Source organism: Sciurus carolinensis, chromosome 1 (genome assembly GCF_902686445.1).
Source record: "Sciurus carolinensis chromosome 1, mSciCar1.2, whole genome shotgun sequence".
In the NCBI taxonomy this organism is placed as follows: domain Eukaryota; kingdom Metazoa; phylum Chordata; class Mammalia; order Rodentia; family Sciuridae; genus Sciurus; species Sciurus carolinensis.
In genome coordinates this window covers 177206587-177227616 of record NC_062213.1, presented here as the reverse complement: position 1 = coordinate 177227616, position 21030 = coordinate 177206587, and the positions used below count along the sequence as shown (strand labels likewise).

At 44.2% G+C, this 21030-nt stretch overlaps 1 protein-coding gene across 2 annotated transcripts; it reads left to right on the top strand.

The window, feature by feature from the left end:
• Positions 1-121: 121 nt before the first annotated feature.
• Tmem269 (transmembrane protein 269) lies at positions 122-20421 on the top strand. 2 transcript variants are annotated; one of them, XM_047552411.1, is made up of 6 exons: positions 122-10431; positions 10703-10829; positions 13757-13854; positions 14514-14657; positions 15337-15537; positions 19260-20421. In XM_047552411.1, exons 1-6 carry the CDS (start codon positions 10401-10403, stop codon positions 19379-19381), a joined length of 723 nt encoding a protein of 240 aa, XP_047408367.1. In that variant the 5' UTR covers positions 122-10400; the 3' UTR covers positions 19382-20421. The 2 variants fall into 2 exon arrangements, with proteins under 2 accessions (XP_047408367.1, XP_047408360.1); XM_047552404.1 differs by having other exon boundaries at positions 15334-15537.
• The last annotated feature ends 609 nt before the right edge of the window (positions 20422-21030 follow it).

The window sequence follows — 21030 nt, the reverse complement described above, 5'->3', positions numbered from 1 at the left end:
GTTCTGACCTGTATGGTAAAGAATGACACATTTTGGGCAGGTGCTTTTTGTTTTGTTTTGTTTTGTTTTTTTTTTTGCTATCAGACAACTTATGACAAATTTATTGGTTTAAAGAGCACACATTCATTATTTCATAGTTTTCATAGGCCCGGAGAACAGGTACAATTTCACTAGACCTTCTGCTTCAGGGATGCTTTGAAACCCTTTGAGGCTGCAATGAAGTTATTGGCTCTAAGCCAGATTTGGTGTTGCATACCTGTAATCCCAGTAACTCAGGAGTCTGAGGCAGAAAGATCATAAGTTTGAGACCAGTCTGTGCAACTTAGCAAGAGCCTGTTTCAAAAGAAAAAAAAAAAAAAAAAAAGAAAGAGAAAGGAAAGGTGGGGTAGCGTTGGAGATATAACTAAGTAGCTCAGTGGTAGACCACCCCTGGATTCAATTCCCATTACTGAAAAAGTTATTGGCTTGGGCTGAGTTTTCAAGGCCTTCCTGGAGAAGGATCTGCTTCCAAGCTCACTTCCATCTTTGGTAGAATTTCAGTTCTTCAGGGGCTGTTGAATTGAGAGGCTCTGCTTATCAGCTAACTTGACAGCTGGAGTTGATCTCAGTTCCTTGATACTTTGACCTCTGCAAGATGGCAGCTTTCTTCATCAAAACAGAAAAGATAAAGAGTCTGCTAGCAGGATGGGAATTATAATCTTAAGTAGCCCATTCATAGATGTGATGTCACCTTTGCTGTATTCTGTTGGTTAGAAACAAGTCAGTAGGCCAGCCTACACTCAAAGGAGAGAATTATACACAGGCATGAATACCAGAAGGCAGGGATCACTGCATCATTGAATAGATCTTAAAATTTGTCTGCTGTAGTGCTCAGTTGAGAGGAAAAAAGAAAAATCAGTTCAGGCTAAAAGAGGTGGTATTACAAAGTAGTGGAGTGCAATGATGTTGAAGTCAAAGATCTGAACTTAACTCTCCACTCTGACAAAATAACTTACCAGCTGGCATTCCTGCTTCCCTGCTATCCCCTCTTCAGTTCATTCTGCATATAGTCAGGTTGATTCTTTGAAAATGCAGATTACCCTCACCATTGACATTTCCAACCACTGGAACTGGAGAGCAGTGATTCAGACGAGAACCACAGTAATCGTGCTGATGCGCTTCCTGAACTGACATTCAGATAGTGCCATTCCTTTCCTGTTTAAGCTAATGACCAGGCTTAGGAAAGGCTAGTGGCAATGTGAGGTAGTCAGAATGGGGGACTAGGACCCAGTGATTATGTGCTGTAACTACTTTTCATTCAACCGTCCATCCGTCCACCCAGTAATTCTGTAAGTATTAAGCACCGCTGGGGAGATAGCTCAGTCGGTAGAGTGCTTGCCTTGTAAGCACAACGCCCTGGGTTCAATCCCCAGCACCAAAAAAAAAAAAAAAAAAGTATTGAGCACCTTCCGGGTTCCAGGTTCTAAAGTATAATACAGCTGAAATAGGGCCCTATTCACAGGAGTGCACAGTCCCAGTAGGTGAGGAAGCAACCTAGTGACCACAGCATGGTATAAGAAGGGCTGTGCTAAAGGTATGCATGGGATATTCTAGAACATAGCTTGGAGAATTTGGGAAGACTCTTTGGAGGAACTGATAAAAATAACTGGGTGCTCCAACAATCTTCTCTATAGGAAGTTTGTCTTTTGTCTTTTAGGGGTTAGGGTAGGGTTCATTTTTGGGTGGAGTTTATTTGTAAATGAAGAAAAGGACATCCTTTTAACAGCCCATGTCAACCAAAATAATCATGGGCATCAGGCTGGGTGCAGTGGGATGTATCCTGCCTAGAAGATTCTTATTTCTGATGGGGAATAGATGAAAAGCAGGAGCAAAAGCAATTCCAGACAAAAAATAACATGTGAAGGGTGTTGATAAGAAACAGCATGACATTGGGGAATTGGATCCAGTCTAAAGTGAAGAATATGAGACTTTTTACAGTGCAAATGCAGACTACTGGAGGTAGGGATGGCGAGTGGCAGCCTAGCCTGAGCTGGGAGGTTGACTTTAGAGCTTTCCACTGCTGCAGTGCTGCTGGTGTCCTCTTCTTCCATAATTCCTGTCAAGATTGTGGGTGGGAACCCAGCATATTGGTGCATGCTTGTAACCCCAGTCACTTGTGAGGTTGAGGTAGGAGGAACTTAAGTTGAAGGTCAGTCTCATCAGTTTAGTGAGGCCCTAGCAACTTAGACCCCATCTCAAAATAAAAAAACGGACTAGGCAATCCTAGTACCACAAAAAAAGAAAAGAAAAGAAAAAAAAGAACATGAGCCAGGGGCTATGGGACAACTGAGGTAATAAGGATTTGGGGTAGGGAGTAGGTAGAAGCCTCATTTTGGCTGCAGAAGCTGGATGGAGGAAAACCATTAGAAGGTTCTGTCCCTGTTCCAGGCAGATGATGGAGGTCTGAACTAAGATTGTGGTGGAATGAGAGGTGTCATATTTCCTCAGTGGTAAGATAACATTTTTCTTTCTCCACATTTTAGTATCTGAAACCTTCTAAAAGTCAATGGTAAGTCACAGTCTTGTGACATTTTTTCTTTCTTTACGCTACATAAAATAATGGTGTGTCTTATAATGGATAGTGTCTTAGAGGAAGCAAGGCATTTTGAAAGTAAAATAAATTGCCATCTTATTAACAATAAAATAGGGGTGGTGTGAGAGAGGGAGAAACCTTAGGTAATGCTTGAATTTCTAGCGTGAGTATCTGCATGGATCCACAACAAAATATGGAAGAGGAAGACATTCCTGACATTTTCCAGAATACTTAGCTATCTGTATTTGCTACAATAATTCACCTTGCTGACCCTTCTCAGGCTCACTGGGTTTAATAGCTGGGTTTAACAGCTCCCTTCACCTTAGGGGTCTAGGAGGGCTTGTCTTTTCCTTCTTAAGTTGTCAGTCCACGAACATTGAGAGTATTAGTGTTGTAGGTAACAAAGGTGATAAAATACTGTGTAGTGAGTCGGGTGTTCCCATTATCTCACTTAATCTTCATATAAATCCACCACTTATTAGGTATGTATTCCTGTTTTACAGAGTGGGAGCATCTGCTCAGATTCACAAAGTGACCCGTGGTTATAGAGATGACAAATGGTAGAAGTTTGATTCAAATAGTCCTATTTGATTCGAGTCTGACCATAACCTTAATCATGTTTTGGTTAATCATGTTTAAGGTAGTCCTAAAGGATCTCAGCGTAGGGCTATAGAGTTACATTATAAAAGTGATATAGTAAGATGTATATATGAGATACTATGGGAATAGATCATTTAGTGTTTAGTGATTGGCATGGAGAGGAGGCATACAGAGGACAGAAGTAACTTCCCTCAGGTCACATCACTCGGAAGCAATTGAGCCCATGTCTCTGGCATTAAAGCCTGTATGCAAAAGATAGGGTTTAGCTGGGCACATGGTGAACACTTGTAATCCCAGCAACTTGGGAGGCTGAGACGAGGATTGCAAATTCAAAGCCAGCCTCAGCAAATTAGACCCCATATTAAAATAAAATAAAAAGGACTGGGGATGTGACTCAGTGGTTAAGCACCCCAGGGTTCAATCCTCAGTGCTCTCCCCTACCACCAAATAAAAAGGTAAAGTTCCTTTCTTCCCTCAAGGAGCTGGAGTTGGGAAGGAAGGAGTTTCTAAGTGCCTAAAGGAATTAGACCTCCAAAATTTAGGCAGATTTGGTTCAGTGGATCGTTTCCTACTTGAAAGCCTTTTTTGTTTTGATTTGGAGTATTCTGCTTTTCTCCTACTTCACTGACTGTACCTTTTCTGCATATAGATCCTCCTCTTTGTGATACCTATATTTGGGGGCCAAGTCCTTGGTCCCCCCTTGTTTCTGTCTGCTGGGTGATCTAATCCATTCTTGAGGCTTAAGTACCATTCCTGAGCTTCTACTCATCCGCATGCTTTCTTTTCACACACCAAGCTGTGCCTTCATGAGAACCCTTACCTTTGCTGTTGCATCTGCTTGGAATGTTGCCCTGAGATCTTTATATGGTTTGTGTCTTCTGCTTGCTTAGGTCCCTGCTCAGATATCATTTTCTTGGTTGCTCTATCAGAAATACCCACTCTTCTCACACCAGAAAGCTCTGATCTGTCCTCAAATTCAAGCAGTCTTACTTGACATCTCTTCTTGGCTCATACTCATAAATTTAATATGTTCACAACTAAATTCTTGAGTTTATCCCCAAAACCTGTTTCATTCCCAGTTCTCTTTATCCATCAGCATCTGTCTCAGTTACTGAGGCCTAAAACTAAGTCAGCCATGATTCCAGCTATTCTCCCCACATCAGTCAGCAAGTCTCAGCTCTGCCTTCAAAGTATATCCCAAGTCTGACTGTTTCTCATCACATCCATCCTTCCCTTTTGGTCCTACCTACCAACATCTCTAGCTTGGTCTAACACAGTAGGCTTCCAGCTTGTCTTCTTGCATCCACTCCCACCCTTCTTTGGTCTGTGTCCACAGAGACTTCCAGCATCATCTTTCAACACTATAAATCAGATCACTTGCCTCTATTTTAAAACATGCCAAGAGTTTTCACAACACTTGGAGTAAGATCCAGAGTTCTTGCCAAAGTTCTGTATGATGTACCACTCTCAGAACTCACCATGTTCCCTCTATGCCAGCCTTGCTTTCTTCACACACACCAAGCTGTGCCTTCATGAGAACCCTTACCTTGGCTGTTGCATCTGCTTGGAATGTTGCCCTGAGGTCTTTACATGGTTTGCATCTTCTGCTCACTTAGGTCCCTGCTCAGACATCATTTCCCTGGTTGCCCTATCAGAAATACCCACTCTTCTAACACCAGAATGCTGATCCTGCTTTGCTTTCTGTAGCACTTAACCATGGCCAGAAATGGTTTATTTCTCACCTCTCCCCTATACTTGAGTATACTTTCTAGGAGGAGAGAAACTGTGTATCTCTAGCACCCAAAATAGTGCCTGGTGTATAGTAGGTACTTTCATAATGAACTGATGAGCAGATGGATATCTGTAGCTCTGCATTTATATCCTGCAAAGGATCTAAATTAGTGCAGCTCATAGAAATAAAATGTGAGCCACAAGTGTAATTTAAAATTTTTCCAGCAGTCATATTGAAAAAGTGAAAAGAAACAGGTGATTAGCTTTAGCAATACATTTTATCTAACCCAGTCTATCCAAAATATTATTTCAACAATACAAAAAATTAGTTATTTTACATTTTTTTAAATGAAGAATTGAAATTCTGGTATATATTTTATATATATAGCCCATCTCAATTCAGACAAGTCAAGTTTCCAGTGCTCAGTAGCCACAAATAGCTAGTGACTTCCATATTAGTGCAAGTGTGGATAGCTTAACCTTATGTTCTTCACTTCTGGTGAATCTTGATGGAAGGCAGCTGGAAACTTATTGCAGGGGGAGGAGGATCTTTCTCAGCTACTCCTTCCAAGGAAGCTGTCGCTCAGAGATGCATGATCATATTCTTAGAATAAGGATAATTATGATGAATGATGAAGACTAAATTTTCATGCTAATTACTTCAAATAATCTCATTTAATTCTCACAACAATTCCATTTTATAGATGAGGAAACATGTTCAGAAAAGCATTGTTAACTTGTTCAAACTTACACAGCTGGTGTTATAGCTGGAATTGTAAACTTGGTTGAAGTCAAAGCTGAGGGTCTGACCATCTTGCTACAGTGTTTAATTTGCCCCTTAATGATTCACATTGTTGGAGAAATGGAGGGCCAGTTAAGATTGGGTGAGATGAGGATAATGTCTTTACAGCATCTAGCACAGAGCTGGCTGCCAGGTAGCCCCTCAGGACACTCCAGGTCCTGTACCCTCTTTCCCTTGCTGGTCATAAAGTGTCACTTGACCTAGCTCCACTCTTTCCCTGTCCGTATTCTGCTGTGGAGCCCCAGGAGCTCTTGTTGCTGCAGTTTAGCCTTAAGGTAGGCCTGCACATTTGGGGCAGGGGAATTTGGGGGCCTGACCTTAGGACTGGTGTCTGAAACCTACTGTCTGCCATATGCAGACGCCTCAGGGAGGTTCTTACCTTCCCCCTTTCCTACCTCCGATCACACCTCATACTGACAACTTCCATTCCTTTTTGTGGCTCTCTGGTCTTCCCGTTTCTCATGTAGCATTACAGATCCTCCACAGTGGCTGTGAGAATAACTTTTTCTCAAACAACTTGAACTAAGTCATGTCCCTACTTAAAAACATTGTCTTCAGGATTGAGTCCAAATTCTTCAGCTTGCCATCCATCTGACAAGTATTACTATGTACTTAGGCCTTCTTCATAGGCCCAAAGAATAGTAGCAAACTAAGCATAAAAAAAGGCCTGCCCACATGGAGCTGACATTCCGGGGGTGCTCCACAATGTGGACCCCAGCATCCCTTCACAGTCTTATCTCATCCAACAAGGCTCCAGGTCGATCTGCAGCATTGGCTTTGCACAGAACAAAAGCCCACCGCAACTCTCTCACCCGCAAAGTCCCCCTGACTGGCCTGGATGGAGAGAACAGTTCCCTTTCCTTATACTCCTCGATGGGCCCTGCCGACCCACTGAAAGACCTAGGGCGCCCCTGGAAATTGAGGCCCATTGCCTCTGGCCCGCAGCCCCTCCCTTGCCCTCGGGATTGTGAGCTAAGAGCCAGGGGTAAGAGGCTCGGTCCGCGGCCGCCGCGCTTGCCTGGGCTGGTCCCCTCCACTGCACAGGCAGAGGGAAAGGAGTGCGGTCCCTAGCCCCATCGAGGAATGTTTCGTCCCCAGGTGAGCATTCGCCGAGGGGCTGTCGGGGCGAGGGAGGGGACGCTCTCCTCCCGGGTACTGACGTCCTGGTTGTCCTGGGCGGGCCTCGAGACCAAGACCGCAAGGAGGGGCCAGGAAGCAGCGGTGTAGGGTCCCCCAAGGGGCGGGGTCTGAGTCAGGTCCTGGTTCCGGTCTCCAGGGAAAGATTGGGGTGAGCTTGGGGAGGCCTAGTGCATTCCTGCCAGAAAACCGTCTGCATGCTCGCCCCTGGCGATGCCGGAGGCACCACTCATTACTTTTTCCAGAAACTTCAGAGTCTTGCTCGACTCTCCCTGCCGCAGCACCCTACCTTTCTCCTCGTTCACATCTCTCCGCCGCTCATTAGTTTTTTTTTTTTCCCCCCCGCTCATTAGTTTAATTGCGGATTTCCATTTCCCAATTTGTTCCCATGCCACAAACCACCCTCCACTTCTCACCCGTATCTGACCAAAACATGACTCCCTTCCTAAACATCGCACTGCCTGCCCACAGACTGCAAATCAAGGTCACATCTGCACTGTCACAACCTGTGGCCTCCCCACCAACTTCTCTTCCAGTCACAGTTCTCCTGGGAAGCAACCTCCTTGCAGTGATTTTACATCTGTAGTTACCTTGGCCAGGAGTGCCCATGCCCCTGGTTCATCCTTAGAGACCCTGGTTGCACATTGGTGAATCCTTGAAGGTCCCCACCCCAGTCTGAGTCTCTCCTTCCCTATTGCACTCACAGCAGCTGGGACTTGATTTTCTTACTGACCTTGTCTCTACACAGTTGCCTACCCTACCTACCAGACTCTAGCTTCTTGAGGGTGCTGCCTGGCTCTTGTTCTCTCTGTCCTCCAAACACAGTGCCTGACACAAAGTAGTCATCAGAAAAAAGAAAAAAGAAAATTAAGTGAACACATGGAAGATTTGGGTGGTTGCTGGATGTGTCGAAGGAGCAGAGTTATTGAGAATTCAGTTGAGACACCTTCTTGGAGGCCACAAAGATAGGGGTTAGATGTCAGGCAGAAAAGATTTAGTGCAGTGAGAAGACCTCCTGAAGACCAGAGTGATGGAGTATATTAATATACCAGATATTGAACACCTTCTATTGTCAGGCCTCATGCTGGGCACCGGGGACCTCCGTCTGCACTCAGGTTGCATCGTTTGTAGCAAAGAAGGAAGACAAGGTAGGCGATGCCAATACAGAGTGCCAAGTGTCACACGGTGAGCACAAGATGTGACCTTACAGAGGAGCACCTGTAGGCTCTGGAGTGGGGAGGAAGGGTGTCAGGCTTTCCAAAGAGGAGCACAGCCCAACCTAAGATCCAAGGGAGGTCCTGGAAAGGGGCTAAGGGGTCCCAGAGAGGGGATGGGAGATCTGAGCAGGGCTGGTTTGCCACATGAAGGCATGCAAGAAGCTGGAGTGTGACCAGATGCTCTTGCAGGCCAGGGCTATGTAAAAGCCTCAGCTCTGACCCCTTGTCTGAGAAGCCTCCTTTCCTGCGTAACAGGCAAAACCCTTCTGTGCTCCCTAAGTAGGCTGGTCATGACTCTTTTCAGAGCAGGTCTTGACTATTCCTTGGATGATGAGGCTAAGTCTTAATCTTCTCTGTGTCCCAAGCACCAGGCACTGTATCTTGCTCATTAATACATGTTTGCTGAATGAATGAATTGTTCCTTATTCCTGTGGATTTCTACAGCCCTTACCCTGGAGGTCACATCATTACACCCCTGGTACCTTTTCATTATGCTGCAAATAGCATTTAATTTGGGAAGAGGAGACTCAAGTCCAGTCCTGGCTTCACCATTTACTGAGACAAGTCACTTAACTCATTCTGAAACCTCTTTTTCCTTTTGTAAGATGAGGTTCCTATGTGAAGGGTGTCTAAGTCTCCACAGGCATGCATGAGTCGTCTTTCTCGGGGCAGGCTGAAAGTTCCTTGAAGGCAGGGACCAGGGTTCTCCCAGCCCATAGCACAGGCTGAGCATATTACCAATACAATGTTCAGTCCTATTGGTGGGTAGACAGTGGAGCACAGAGGAAAGAACAGTTAAGGTGAAGTTGTCAGTTATGTTTTGCCATTTCTGATATGACCTTGAGCTAAGTCTTCCCCTCTCTGTTTGCCTTTCTTGGAAAGTAGGGAAAATAATTCTTGCCTGACAGAGCTTCCAGGGCCAATGGAAATCCTGGGTGTGAAAGTGCTTTGTGAACAGAGTAGATATAAAAGAAATAATATAGCACATGACCGATCATTGATGAAAAATAGAACAACTGTAAAGTAGATGAGACAAGGTCTGATCATTGGAAGAATGACTCAGGACACCTGCTGACTGGTTCTGAGAGGCAGAGATGTTGGGATGCTGTTCTTCCAGAAGACAGAGGGTTAGGCTGACCTTGCTCAGCAGCAGAGTTATCTGATCTTCCTGGGGTCTAGTAGGTTCATGGAAAGGGATTATGTAGCCAGTCCTTTGCTCGTTTCTTTCCAGCTTTCCCAGGCTTGCATTGTTTTGCATCTTCAGCATTGAGGGACCCTGGCATGAGAAGGTCTTGTTAGTCCCAATGACTTTGGCCATACCGCTGTTGGTTTCCTTTGGGATAAATGAAGCTGCCTTTGGGACCCATGAGGCCTGCAGTGCTACCCTAAGAAAGTCCAGTCCCAAGCCCAAGTTCAGCCTCCTAGCCTCTGACATATTGGTGGCAGGGTTTATGGGAAAGAACAGTGATTTGCCTCAATTATTGCTCAGATCAGAAGCTTCCGGGGTTGTTGGAGGGACTGTCTAGAGGCAAAACCTGACATCTAAAATGGGTGAGGATTAAATGAGGAAACAGACATGGGAGCGCTTTGGAATGTGTCTATTTCTCTCAAGACTGGAATTACTATATGTTGTGTAGCTGGTGTGTACATCCCAACCAGTGGGGTTTCTTTGTCTCAGGGAGGACAGGATGTCAGTTTCATAAGAAGTTTATGTGTAAAGAATACATGTTAGATCTTAGGGTAAAAGCAGAGATAAGACAGGCTGTGAAGATGGGCAGAGAAGGCTAGTTCCTGGAGGCTGTGAAAGACTGCATGGCCAGAGGAGACCTGGGCACGCTCTGCTCCTGCCAGGGAGGCTAGTGCTCCCAGCAGGGATGGCCAATGGAACCTCTTCACTGTTTTATCCCCCAAACATCCTTCTGCTGGGATCTATGTCCCCAGCAGAAGCAGCACCAGATCCAGTATCAGGCAGGCAGGATTTGGTTCTACTCAATGTGTGACTGAGCAAATATCTCCATTTCTCTGAATATCTGTTTCCTTGTTCATAAAATGGGGTAAGAACAACAGTACCATCTACCGAGGTGGTCTGGACCAGAAGAAGACCATAGTGAACAGCACTTGGTGAACCACTGAGTGCTGGGAATATTCATTTTATACCTTTCCTTTCCTCTACTGGAGGTGGAACTGCTCTCCTGGTTGGGACCTGGTTTGGGCTTTAGGATACCTCAGCTGCAGCCCTAGTCTCTGAGAGAACAACTTTGGCCTGTAGGACGAAGGTGCCTTCTGAATCCACTTCTCTCACAAACCATCTCTTAGGTTGTGCCAAAGGCTCATCTCTCAGATGGAGGTCAGGAGGGTCAAGGGGACAGGAGGTGAGTCAGAAAGCAAGTGGAAGCTATGGTTGCATGAGTTCACCTGCTTTGCTACTGAGCTTTCCCAAGACCATCCACCTCCATCATCTTTGTCTTTCCTTCCTGTGTCTCCTTTATCCGCCTCCTGTCCTTAATCTAGCTAGTGACACTGTGTGGGGAGGGTGCAGTTCTGGGATGAGGTCTAAAGCCACAGAAGCTACCAGGTCCCTGGGAGCCTCTTTTGGGACTCCTTGACCTTGGAAACTTCTTCCCCCTCTCTCCTGGGCCCCAGGTCAATGCACCAGTCATAACCAGAGGCACCCCAAGATAAATGACTTTTCTTGGAAAGATGTTACCAGTGCCTTGTCCCTGGCTAACATGGTTCTGGGGCTCTTCTCCATCTTCTGCAGTGTCAGCAGGTAAGTCTTGAGGCCCAGCATGCTCTTAGCCAAGTGCTGGAACCCATGGCAGAGGGAAGGGAAGGGGGAGTCTAGAGAGCCAGGCCCCACAGCCCTGGGATCAACTGGCGGGGAGGAGGGGTGGCGTTAGGGAAGGTGCCATGTTTTCCAAGTCAGAATTTAAGATTCTAGCCTCAGTTGTGCCACCAACATGATATACAACCTTCACTAGGTCACAACTCTGGGCTTTAATTGCTCCTTCCATAAAATTGAGGTGCTTGCATTATGATCTCTGAAGTTCCATAAGTTATGGAAGACTATAATGATTTTTTTTTATGAGAAAATCAAGAGATTCTTACCATTTATAATTTTCAATTCTTAAATTAGAACACTTGACCTGACAGAATATTTGAAATTAGCACTGTTCTGGAAAGTCTGAAACATATTATGTACCCCCAAAGCAATTTATGTAAGTGAATTATGTTTCTATGAATTGAATCATATCTCAATGCCTTTGGAAGTCAGGTCCTTAAAGAGATAAATCCTTTATAATGCAAATAACATCCTCCTAGTCTATTTGATTCTCTGTAACCATCAACAAGTGATTTCTCTTTGGATCTGTTTTTCATCCATATAATAGGATAATGATATTTAAGCTCCCTTCTATGTTAAAATTTTTGTAATTTTCTAAGTTTGGACTTTTGGAGTCTAATAAAGTGTGCACATGGGCATATCTGCAAGCAGAAAATTTCTGTCTTCTTAGTTCAGTCAAATCTTCTAGGAATGTAGTTTTTCATGCCACAATGGTGGGATCAGCGTTTTTTTATTTAGCCTTAGTTCCCTTTTGATTCTTAGGTCTGAGTCTAAACAAGGGGCAGGCTTGGGGACAGACTGGGGACAGGTGAAGAGTGAGGTTAGGCTGTCTGTTTGCTTCTGCTGGGCCACCTAAGCATTGATATCACTGTGCAGGCTGGGAATGGCTCTCCTAGGACAGGTTACTTGGGACTATGGTGGCTATTTTCCAAGGACCCGGGGAGCATGTGCTGGACAAGACATAAAACTCAAGAACATGAGGTCTGAAAGAGCCCTTTGAAATCATTTAAAGCCTCAAAATACATGAGATAAAAACTGGTAGAACTGCAAGGAGAAATTGACATACCCACTATTATAGTTAAAGATGTAAACACCCTTCTGTCATTAGTTGGCAGATCCAGCAGACAGAAAATCAGCAAGGACATAGTTATATTCCAAACACCATCAGTTGCTGGATATTATTGACATCTATAGACTATCCAATACGTTACAATACACATTTTTCTCAAGCTCACTTAGAATATTAACTAAGATGGACCACATTCTGGGTCACAAAATACATCTTAACAACTTTAAAGGAACAGAAATTATACAAAGTATCATCTCAGGTCACATGGAATTACACTAGAAACCAATAATAGAAAGATAGCTAGAAAATCCTGAAATATTTGGAGATTAAACAACATACTTCTAAATGATACATGGATAAATCTCAAATTTAAAAATATTTTGAACTAAAAGAAAATGAAAATATAATTTACCACAATTTGTTGGATGCAGGGAAAGCAGGGCTTAGATGGAAATTCATAGCATTGAATGCATTTACAGTCATGCATTGTTTAACAATGTGATATGTTCTGAGAAATACAACATTAGGTGATTTTGTTGGAATATCATGAACTAAGAAAGCTATGACATCACAAGGTGATATATCTTGTGGGACCACTGTCTTCTATGTTGTACATGTTGTCTGTAGTAGACTAAAATGTCATTATAGAGTGCATTACTGTATTTGAAAAGAAGATTTAAAAATCAGTAATCTAAACTTTCACTTTAGGAAACTAGAAAAAGAAGAGAAAATTAAATTCAGGGCAGAAAAAAAGAAATAATAAAAATAGGGTTAGGGGTATGACTCAATGGTGGAGCACTTGCCTAGCATGTGCAAGGCCCTGGGTTCAGTCCTCAGTGCCACACAAATATAAAAAAAAAAAAAAAAAAAAAAAAAAAAAAAAATAGAGTGGCCATTAAAGAAATTAAAATAGGAAATTAATAGAGAAAATCAATGAACTCAAAAGGTGATTTTTTGAAAATGTCAGTAAAATTGATATACCTCTGGCCAGGCTAACCAAGAACACGGAGAGAAGACATGAATTACCAATATCAGAAATTAAACAGGGGCCATCACTACACTCCTACACATGTCCTGGAGACATGGATCAATTCCTTAGAAGTTACCAAAGCTCACTCAAAGAGAAACAGATCATCTGAATAGGTTTATATCTATTAAATAATTTATTTACCATGCCCTCCTCATTTTGCAAGTCAGGAAACAAAGGCCTAGCGGAGGATAGTGATTTATCTGAGAATTCACAATGAGATGGTGGCAGGGGCTGGACCTGGGACCGGGGAATGACACTTGGGCTGTCAAATATGCCTGGAATTTAGAGTCACAAGCAGCCTTAGTGATTACCACAGGGATTTATGAAACTCCTTTAAGACGACGGGTAAAGTCGGGCAAAGTGGCACATGCCTGTAATCCCAGTGTGTCTGGCTTGAAAGTTCAAGGCCAGCCTCAGCAACTTAGCGAAACCTTGTCTCTAAATCAATTGATCAATCCAAAGGGCTTGGGGATGTTAGCTCAGTGGTGGAGCACCCCTGAGTTAATCCTTAGTACCAAAAAATAAAAAATAAAAAATGTCTATGGTTTAAGTGTTTGGGAAGGATATAGGCATATGTGACGGTGTGAGTGTATGTGGGTATAAGGTGGAATATACTAGAAAGGATGTGAGCGTGGGGACATGCTTGGGTGGGCATATGTGTGCAGGGAGTGTATTAGTGCATGGGTAGGGAGAGTGGTTGGTCCAGTGGGGACTAAAAAGAACTGCCGTGTTTGGGCCTGCTGGCCTGTGCTTTAGGAAACCCCAGTGTGCTTCCTGGATGCTTCTGATCAGCTTCCTGTTAGACATGGCAGTAGGGGCTATGACCAGACAACTCAACATCTTCTGCAAACCAGGTGAGTCCTAGTTTCAGGCCTCTCCTCCCTACCCCTGGGATCACTGTCTTGGGTCACTACCCACCCTCCAACATCCAGCAGACTTTCATCCATCTCTCATTTCTGTTCATGTGCCTCTGAGAATAGCTAAGCAGCCCTGGAGCAGGAGTTGGGGAGCCTTGCAGCCCAGATCCAGCTCCTCTGCAGGCTCACTTATCCATCTTTGGGTAATTCTTGTCCTAGCATTCAGTGTCCTCATCTGCTCTGCCTCCCTGTTCTGGGTGGATCCAGGTATTAGAGAGGAAATGGGGAGGGCAGTGGGGACAGTGGGGAGATGAAAAACTACCTTAGGCAGAACATCTGGTTTAAAATACCACGAAATGTTTCCCTGTAAGATTTTGCTTGAATAAGCATCCCACCACTTGTCATTTTGCAGCCCTTTGTAGTGCAACCTTTAAGTGATGGGGAAACTAATACCTTGAGAAGGAAGGATTTGCCAAAAGCCACAAGATCAGTCAGAGGGAGGAGACCCACGACTTTGATACACAGACCATTCTAGGGGAACAGCTGCTGTTATCTGGGACCTTAGGACCCCTCCAGCTCCTTCCCCACCCTGCAACCCAGGGAGGCTAAGGTGACAACATATGAGTGTCAGTTCTAACCTTGGGCCTCTTGAACAGGAGCTGAACTGAATGACTTTGCTGTCTTCACCACCTTTGGCCTGGCCTCGGCCCTTCTTCTTGGCGTGGATGGGCCTCTGAATGGGTTCCTGGCCATCATCTATGTGTTAACCACTTCTTTTCGCCTGTGTTTTTATTCATCTGGTGAGTGGAACCCAGATAACCTTAGGAAGTGAGTGCAGGGGGCCTCAGAGAGGGAGGAGCTGTTGGAAGCCAGAAGCCCTCTTTCTTCCTTCTTCTATGCCCCACCCCAACAAAAGGTTTTAGGCTACATTGATAGAGCCCCAATCTGAGAGAGGTCCTCACTTACCAGAGCAGCTATACCTCTTTCACTGCATGAATTTTGGTTGGCGAACATCACTACATGGACTCTAGAAATGGAGGTCACACTCCAGTTCCCCCAAACAGGAGAAAGCTAGCTGTGGCAAGGGCAGTTGCTTTTCTAAGGCCACAAAGGTAGGGAGGGTAAGTTCAGGCCCTACTTTGGGGCAACTAGTGTAAGCTAGGACCTGTCAGTAGGGACTTCCCAGGGGCCAGGGCACATGGCCCACACAACATCTGTTTGTGAACAACTATATGAGCTGCAGCTGCCACTGCCTCTGGGCCTCAGGGATTTTACAGTCTAGAAGGGGAAGATCCAGGGTTAGGGATGTAGCTCAGTGGAGGGACACTCGCCTTAGGGTGTGCGAGGTACTGGGTTCAACTCCCAGTACCACAAAGCAAACAAACCCAAGGAGGGAAAGCTCCGAAGAGAAGGGGGCTGGATTCACTCAGATGCCTAGAAAAGGAGTAGCAGCTGACCCCATGTTTCTTTCCCCAGCAGGAGTTTCCTTGTCCTATAAGGGTCTACCCTGCCCCTACGCTTCCTGTGTTTTGGCTTCCACCTCCCTTCTGACCAAAGGCAACACTTTCATTCTCTGCTGCATGGCTTCACTTATGATTCTATTCATGATAGACCAGAGCTACTACCCGTATGATGAAATTTTGGAGTCAGACAATTGGAAAAAAGTGGTTTATATGGGAGGTGAGTGAAAATACTATTTTCAAATATCACTGGTGGATCTATTAATACTGCCATTGGTGGTTACCCCAGTATTCCCTACCCACTTTACCTTGCTTTATTTTTCACCATAGTATTCATCATCATCTGACATAGTATACATTTGCTAGTTTTTAGAAATTGTCTATGAACGCTTCACCTACACCTATGAGCTTGGTGGCCCATACCTGTAATCCCAGGAACTCAGGAGGCTGAGTCAAGAGGATTGCAAGTTCAAGGCCAGCCTCGGCAGCTTAGTGAGACCCTGTTTCAAAATAAAAATGAAAAAGGACAGGGGATTACTTTGGTAATCTGTCCCTGGGTTATTTATTCAGTAACAAAACCAAACAAACACTAAACCTACCCCAGGTACACTCTTGTACTCATACTATAACCCCCAGCACCTAGAATTGTACCAATCAATGTACCAAGCATTATACCAATGATTCATCATTATTTGTTGAATGCTAATGAGTTTAATAGACAGTTAGGGAGCACTTATCACATGCCAGGTATTGAGAAGCAATCTAGATGCAGTTCCTGCTTTAGGTTGACATGGGGGAGAAAGATGCCAAAGTAGAAATAACTGGAAACAGTATTTTTTTCCTCCTGTACTGGGGATTGAACCCAGAGTGCTCTACCACTGAGCTTCATCTACAGCTCCCTCCTTTTTTTTTTGAGACAGGGTCTTGTTAAGTTGCTGAGACTGGTCTTGAAGTTGTGCTTCTCTTGTTGGTTATAGGCTGGCCTCACTGCTCCTGACTGGAAATGTTTAGTTTTGGTGTACTGTGAAAGAACAGGGTGCTCTGAGAGAGTGTCAGAGAAGGCCTAAAGGGAGGGAAAGGACATTTAAGTGCGTCCTGTGAATTGAGACTCCAGTTGAGGAGGAGCGATGGCTCAGGCAGGGAAAACAGTATTTTGCTCTGAGCCAGAAGTTGGAAGTATTAGTGGAGCGGTGTGGCTGGAACTTGCCAAGAGCCAGTGACACAAACTGAGGCCAGCGAAGCAGGCAGTCTGGAAAGGATTTGGGATTTGATCCTAAAGGCAAATGAGAAACCTCTGAGCGGATTTATGCAGAAAGGGACGTGATGCGGTGGCAGTTTCCAAGGATGACTCTGACTGCATTGTGGAGAACAGAGGTAGAGTCCTGAGGCTGGAAGCAGGAAGACCACACTCCTGTTCAGGTGAGAGGTGATGGCAGGTTGGAGGCGAGAAGTGATTGGACCTGAGAAATGTATTGAAATAGAATTGATAGGGTGGGAAGGGGAGGAGTTGTGAATGACTCAGGTTTCGAGCTCAAGCACAGAGCACTGGGTTCCAGGCTCTGAGGTTCCTGTCGCACTGGGGCCCTGACAGATGTCTTCCTAGCCTTTTCCTCGATTTACAGCTTCCTTCAAGGAATATTGATTTTTTTCTTTTAAAATGTGTACATATAAGCAAGACGAGAATCTCGGGGATACTATTTTTCCCATTATTCCCTTGTTGTGAGTCTGCTGTAGTTTGTAGGGTCCTTGGTTCTGTCCTGACCTTGCCTTTAGGGTTCATACCTTTTGTAGTAGCATTAGCACCAACAACCCCCTCCAAGTATTCAGTGCTGGCCCTTCCAATTCCCTGGCTGGCGGAGGCAGAATGGTGGTGAGAATCTGGGTTTGGAGCTTAACGGATCTGAGTTCAAGTACTAACTTCAGTACATAGTAGCTGTGTGAACTTGGACTCTTTGTTTTGAGCTCAGTTTTCTTCATATGTGAAACAGAGGCAAAAATCCTTACCTTGAATGATCATTGAGGTAAAATAAGGTAATGAACCTGAATCCTCTGGTACAGATGTGTGCCAGAGGTGGGTAACTCCTAGCCCCCATCTTCTCCAGCTTCCCTTCCAAAGCTCACAAGAACAGAATTTTCTACAGTGTTCTTTGCTCTTGTATATACCACTGATGCCTTCTTCTCAAAGTAAACCATGCATTTGACCTCAGCCTTCCAGGTTGTCTTGGTTGTGCGAGACAAGGAGGAAATTGTACCTCACAGATTTTGCCACCAGTTAATATAGAGCCTGATTGGGTGGATTTCAAGATGGCTACTGTTAGCTCAATTCAAAATAGCTAAGCTATGGAACCAATCTAGGTGTCCTTTAATAGATGAATGGATAAAGAAAATGTGGTATATATACACAATGGAATATTACTCAGCCTTAAAGAAGAATGAAATTATGGCATTTGCTGGTAAATGGATGGAACTGGAGACTATCATTCTAAGTGAAATAAGTCAATCCTCAAAAACCAAAGGCCAAATATTCTCTCTGATATGTGGATGCTAACACACAATGTGGGATGGAGAATAGAAGTTCATTGGAATTAGACAAAGGGACTGGGAATAGGAAAGACAGAATGAATCAGATATAACTTTCCTATGTTCATATATGAATACATGACCAGTGTAACTCCACAGCATATACAACCACAAGCATGGAAAGTTATGTGGGCTGGGTTTGTGGCTCAGCGGTAGAGTGCTTGCCTAGCACGTGTGAGGTACTGGGTTCGATCCTCAGCACCACATATAAATAAATTAAAGGTATTGTGTCCACTTACAACTAAAATATTTTAAAAAATGAAAAGCTATACTTCATATGTGTCAGTATGTCAAAATACATTCAACTGAACTAAAAAGAACACATTAAAAAATATGGCTGCTGTTGATATTCCTCTTGCCTAAAAAACGGACAATTCTAAATCATAAGCTTATTATGAAGTATAAATAAAATAATTTATTCACAAGATCTAGCAGAATATTTAATGCTGAGTAGATATGCCACTAATGGGCCATCCTTTTGCATTTTGGTAGTGAACCTGAGGTTCATCTTGTATTGGGAGTCCCCAAGACCATGTCCAGCCTTAGTCATTTGATAGGCGGATCCCCAGGACTCAGCATCTTATCCTACTCATGGCTATGATTGATTAGAGAAAAAGGTTACAAAGCAGAATCAGCACAAAGGAGAAGTGTATGGGATGAAACTGAGAGGAAACAGGGTGGTGGCTTCCAAGAGTCCTCTCCCAGGGGGATCACATAGTCACACTTAATTCTTCCAGCATGTCATGATGTCTGCCAGGGAAGCTCATAAGAGACTCTGTGCCCAGGGTTTCTAATGGGCACCAGTCACCTCGGAACCCTCTGACCAACATGTACCCAAGTCCCAGACTCTCAAAAGTAGAGCAGGTATTCAGTACAAACCACTGGGCTTGGACAGCAGAGGCACAGGGAGTCACTCAGATCAGTTAGGGGACATTTTCTCTTAACGTGGGATCTGTTGGCACGGCCAACCTTGCACCCAGGTCTTTCTAGGGATGGCAGTCTCAGGCCTGCTGTGTTAACTCCTTCCTGCACACATAAAATATGGTATTGTCCTTTTTCCCATATTAAACCCCAAATAATTAGGAAGCCCCCAACCCCCAGTGAAGGATCTGGGCAACTCATATTTATTGGTGAGGACTGGTTTCTGATCTGAAGTCAAGAAAATGGAATGTGGGATTGCGCTAGAGTACAATTGTCTAGTTACTTGCATCTAGCCACTAAACTGAGCTTAAAGGCGGGGCTCCCGTCTCTTATGCTGCTGTTTCTTGGGCACTGTGAATGATACCTGAAGGATGGGAAGAAGGTGGGGGAGCCAGGTGAAGCAGCTTCATCAAAACTGAGTGTCTGTTCTGCTTCTTCCAGGTGTCTTCATGCTGTTTTTCTCCCCATTCTCTCTCACTGCTTTTTACTGCCTGATGTGGTCACTCTCCTACATCTTCTTTCCGGATGCCCTGTGGGGCAGGACAGCCTGTTTTAGACTCTAGCACCGAGGAGCTGCAGCTCTACCAACTCCCGCCGACCTCTGTGGGGTTCGTGCCAGCACATCGGGCCAAGCCTGGCCTTAACCTCACTAAAGCTTTTACTTGTGCTCGTGTCGTCATTTGTTAGATAATGCAATCTCTGTTGTCTTGAACCACAGCAACCCACAGTAGGCCTGGAAGTGGTTGCTTCTTTCTCTTTATTCAGGGTTCTGATTCTCTTTGAGGCAAGATGTGTACACGTCAGGTGGAACAGATTTTTTTTTTTCCAAGCTAATTTGGGCTGAGTTTTTGTTCCAGCTCTGTCACTAGTTGGCTGACCTTGTGCATTAAGGTGTATCCCATGGAAAGCAGAGAAAGCCTCCAGAGTTGGTATAGCCTCTGCCTCAGCCCTGCTAGATCAGACTTACACTAGTGTTGGGGTGGGCTTATGTTTTACACCTGCAGACTCTGCAGAACCTGTCACAGGACAGTTACACTACCCGATTGGAATAAAAGTGGAGCCTTTTAACTTAAAAACTCTGCATTTTAACAGTTCAAAGCCTCTGTCTGTTGCTTCCATACAGATCAGATGCTTTGGCAGCACGGGGGCATCCTCTGGCTTCCTGGATCTCTTCCATGTATTTTCTTTCCTAAACTTTCAAATACTAAACTATAGATAGTCAAATGATACTTCATCTCCTAAAGTCCAGATCAAATAGAAATAAACAGTATTGTATAGTAGAGTTGTACCTCACAGAGAACTTGGGTCCACTGGCTACAGTGAGCCCCCAGTGTGGCCTCACTGTGATCCTGATGGGACACCAAAAGAATTGCTGGCAAATTCTGCTCCTTGCCCAAAGGTGGCGCCAGAGCACCTTTTACCACACGTCTGACTGAAGTTTTCACAAGTGTATGTGGTAAATATGCATCATATCTACACTTGGATTTCTTAAAAATACCAATCCAAAGAATCCTACATCACTCTGACTTGGCTATAGAGAAGCAGGTAGTCATGCCTCTATCACATCATTTGTATGTCATCATGGTTAGATGAATAGTCTGTGTCCCACTAGATTTTTTTTTTTTTTTTTTTTTTTTTTTTTTTGCGGTCCTGGGGATCGAACCCAGGGCCTTATGCTTGTAAGGCAAGCACTCTACCAACTGAGCTATATCCCCAGCCCCCACTAGATTTTTAAAGTGCTTCAGTTTACATCTATATAGTTCTGCGAACTGCCACAGTACCTGGTACTCAATAACACCTGGTACTCAATAACATTTGCTTCGTAGATGAATCGACTTGTGGATTCTAGTGAGTTATACACAAGGATACCATACTATCATAACTTAGTAGGAATTTTATAAATACACATGGGCTCAGACACATCCGTATAATGTCCTTCTATGTTGTGTGTTCATGTCAGTGTGATCTTATACTTAATCAAAATAGTTTAGGAACTCAAATTTGAAAGCTGTTTTCACATAAACTCCTAGGGGCCATCAGCAAAAAACAGTGCCAGGATAGAGTAGGTACCAAAATAATTTTTTTCCCTTCAAATCTTGTGTCACTCTCAAGCAGCCAAACTTAGTTCAGAAACCTAATATTTGAGATTATCCAAAGATGTCCTATTTTTGAATAACACCAGTTATCAGGGTTGACCTTGAATGACTTTTGG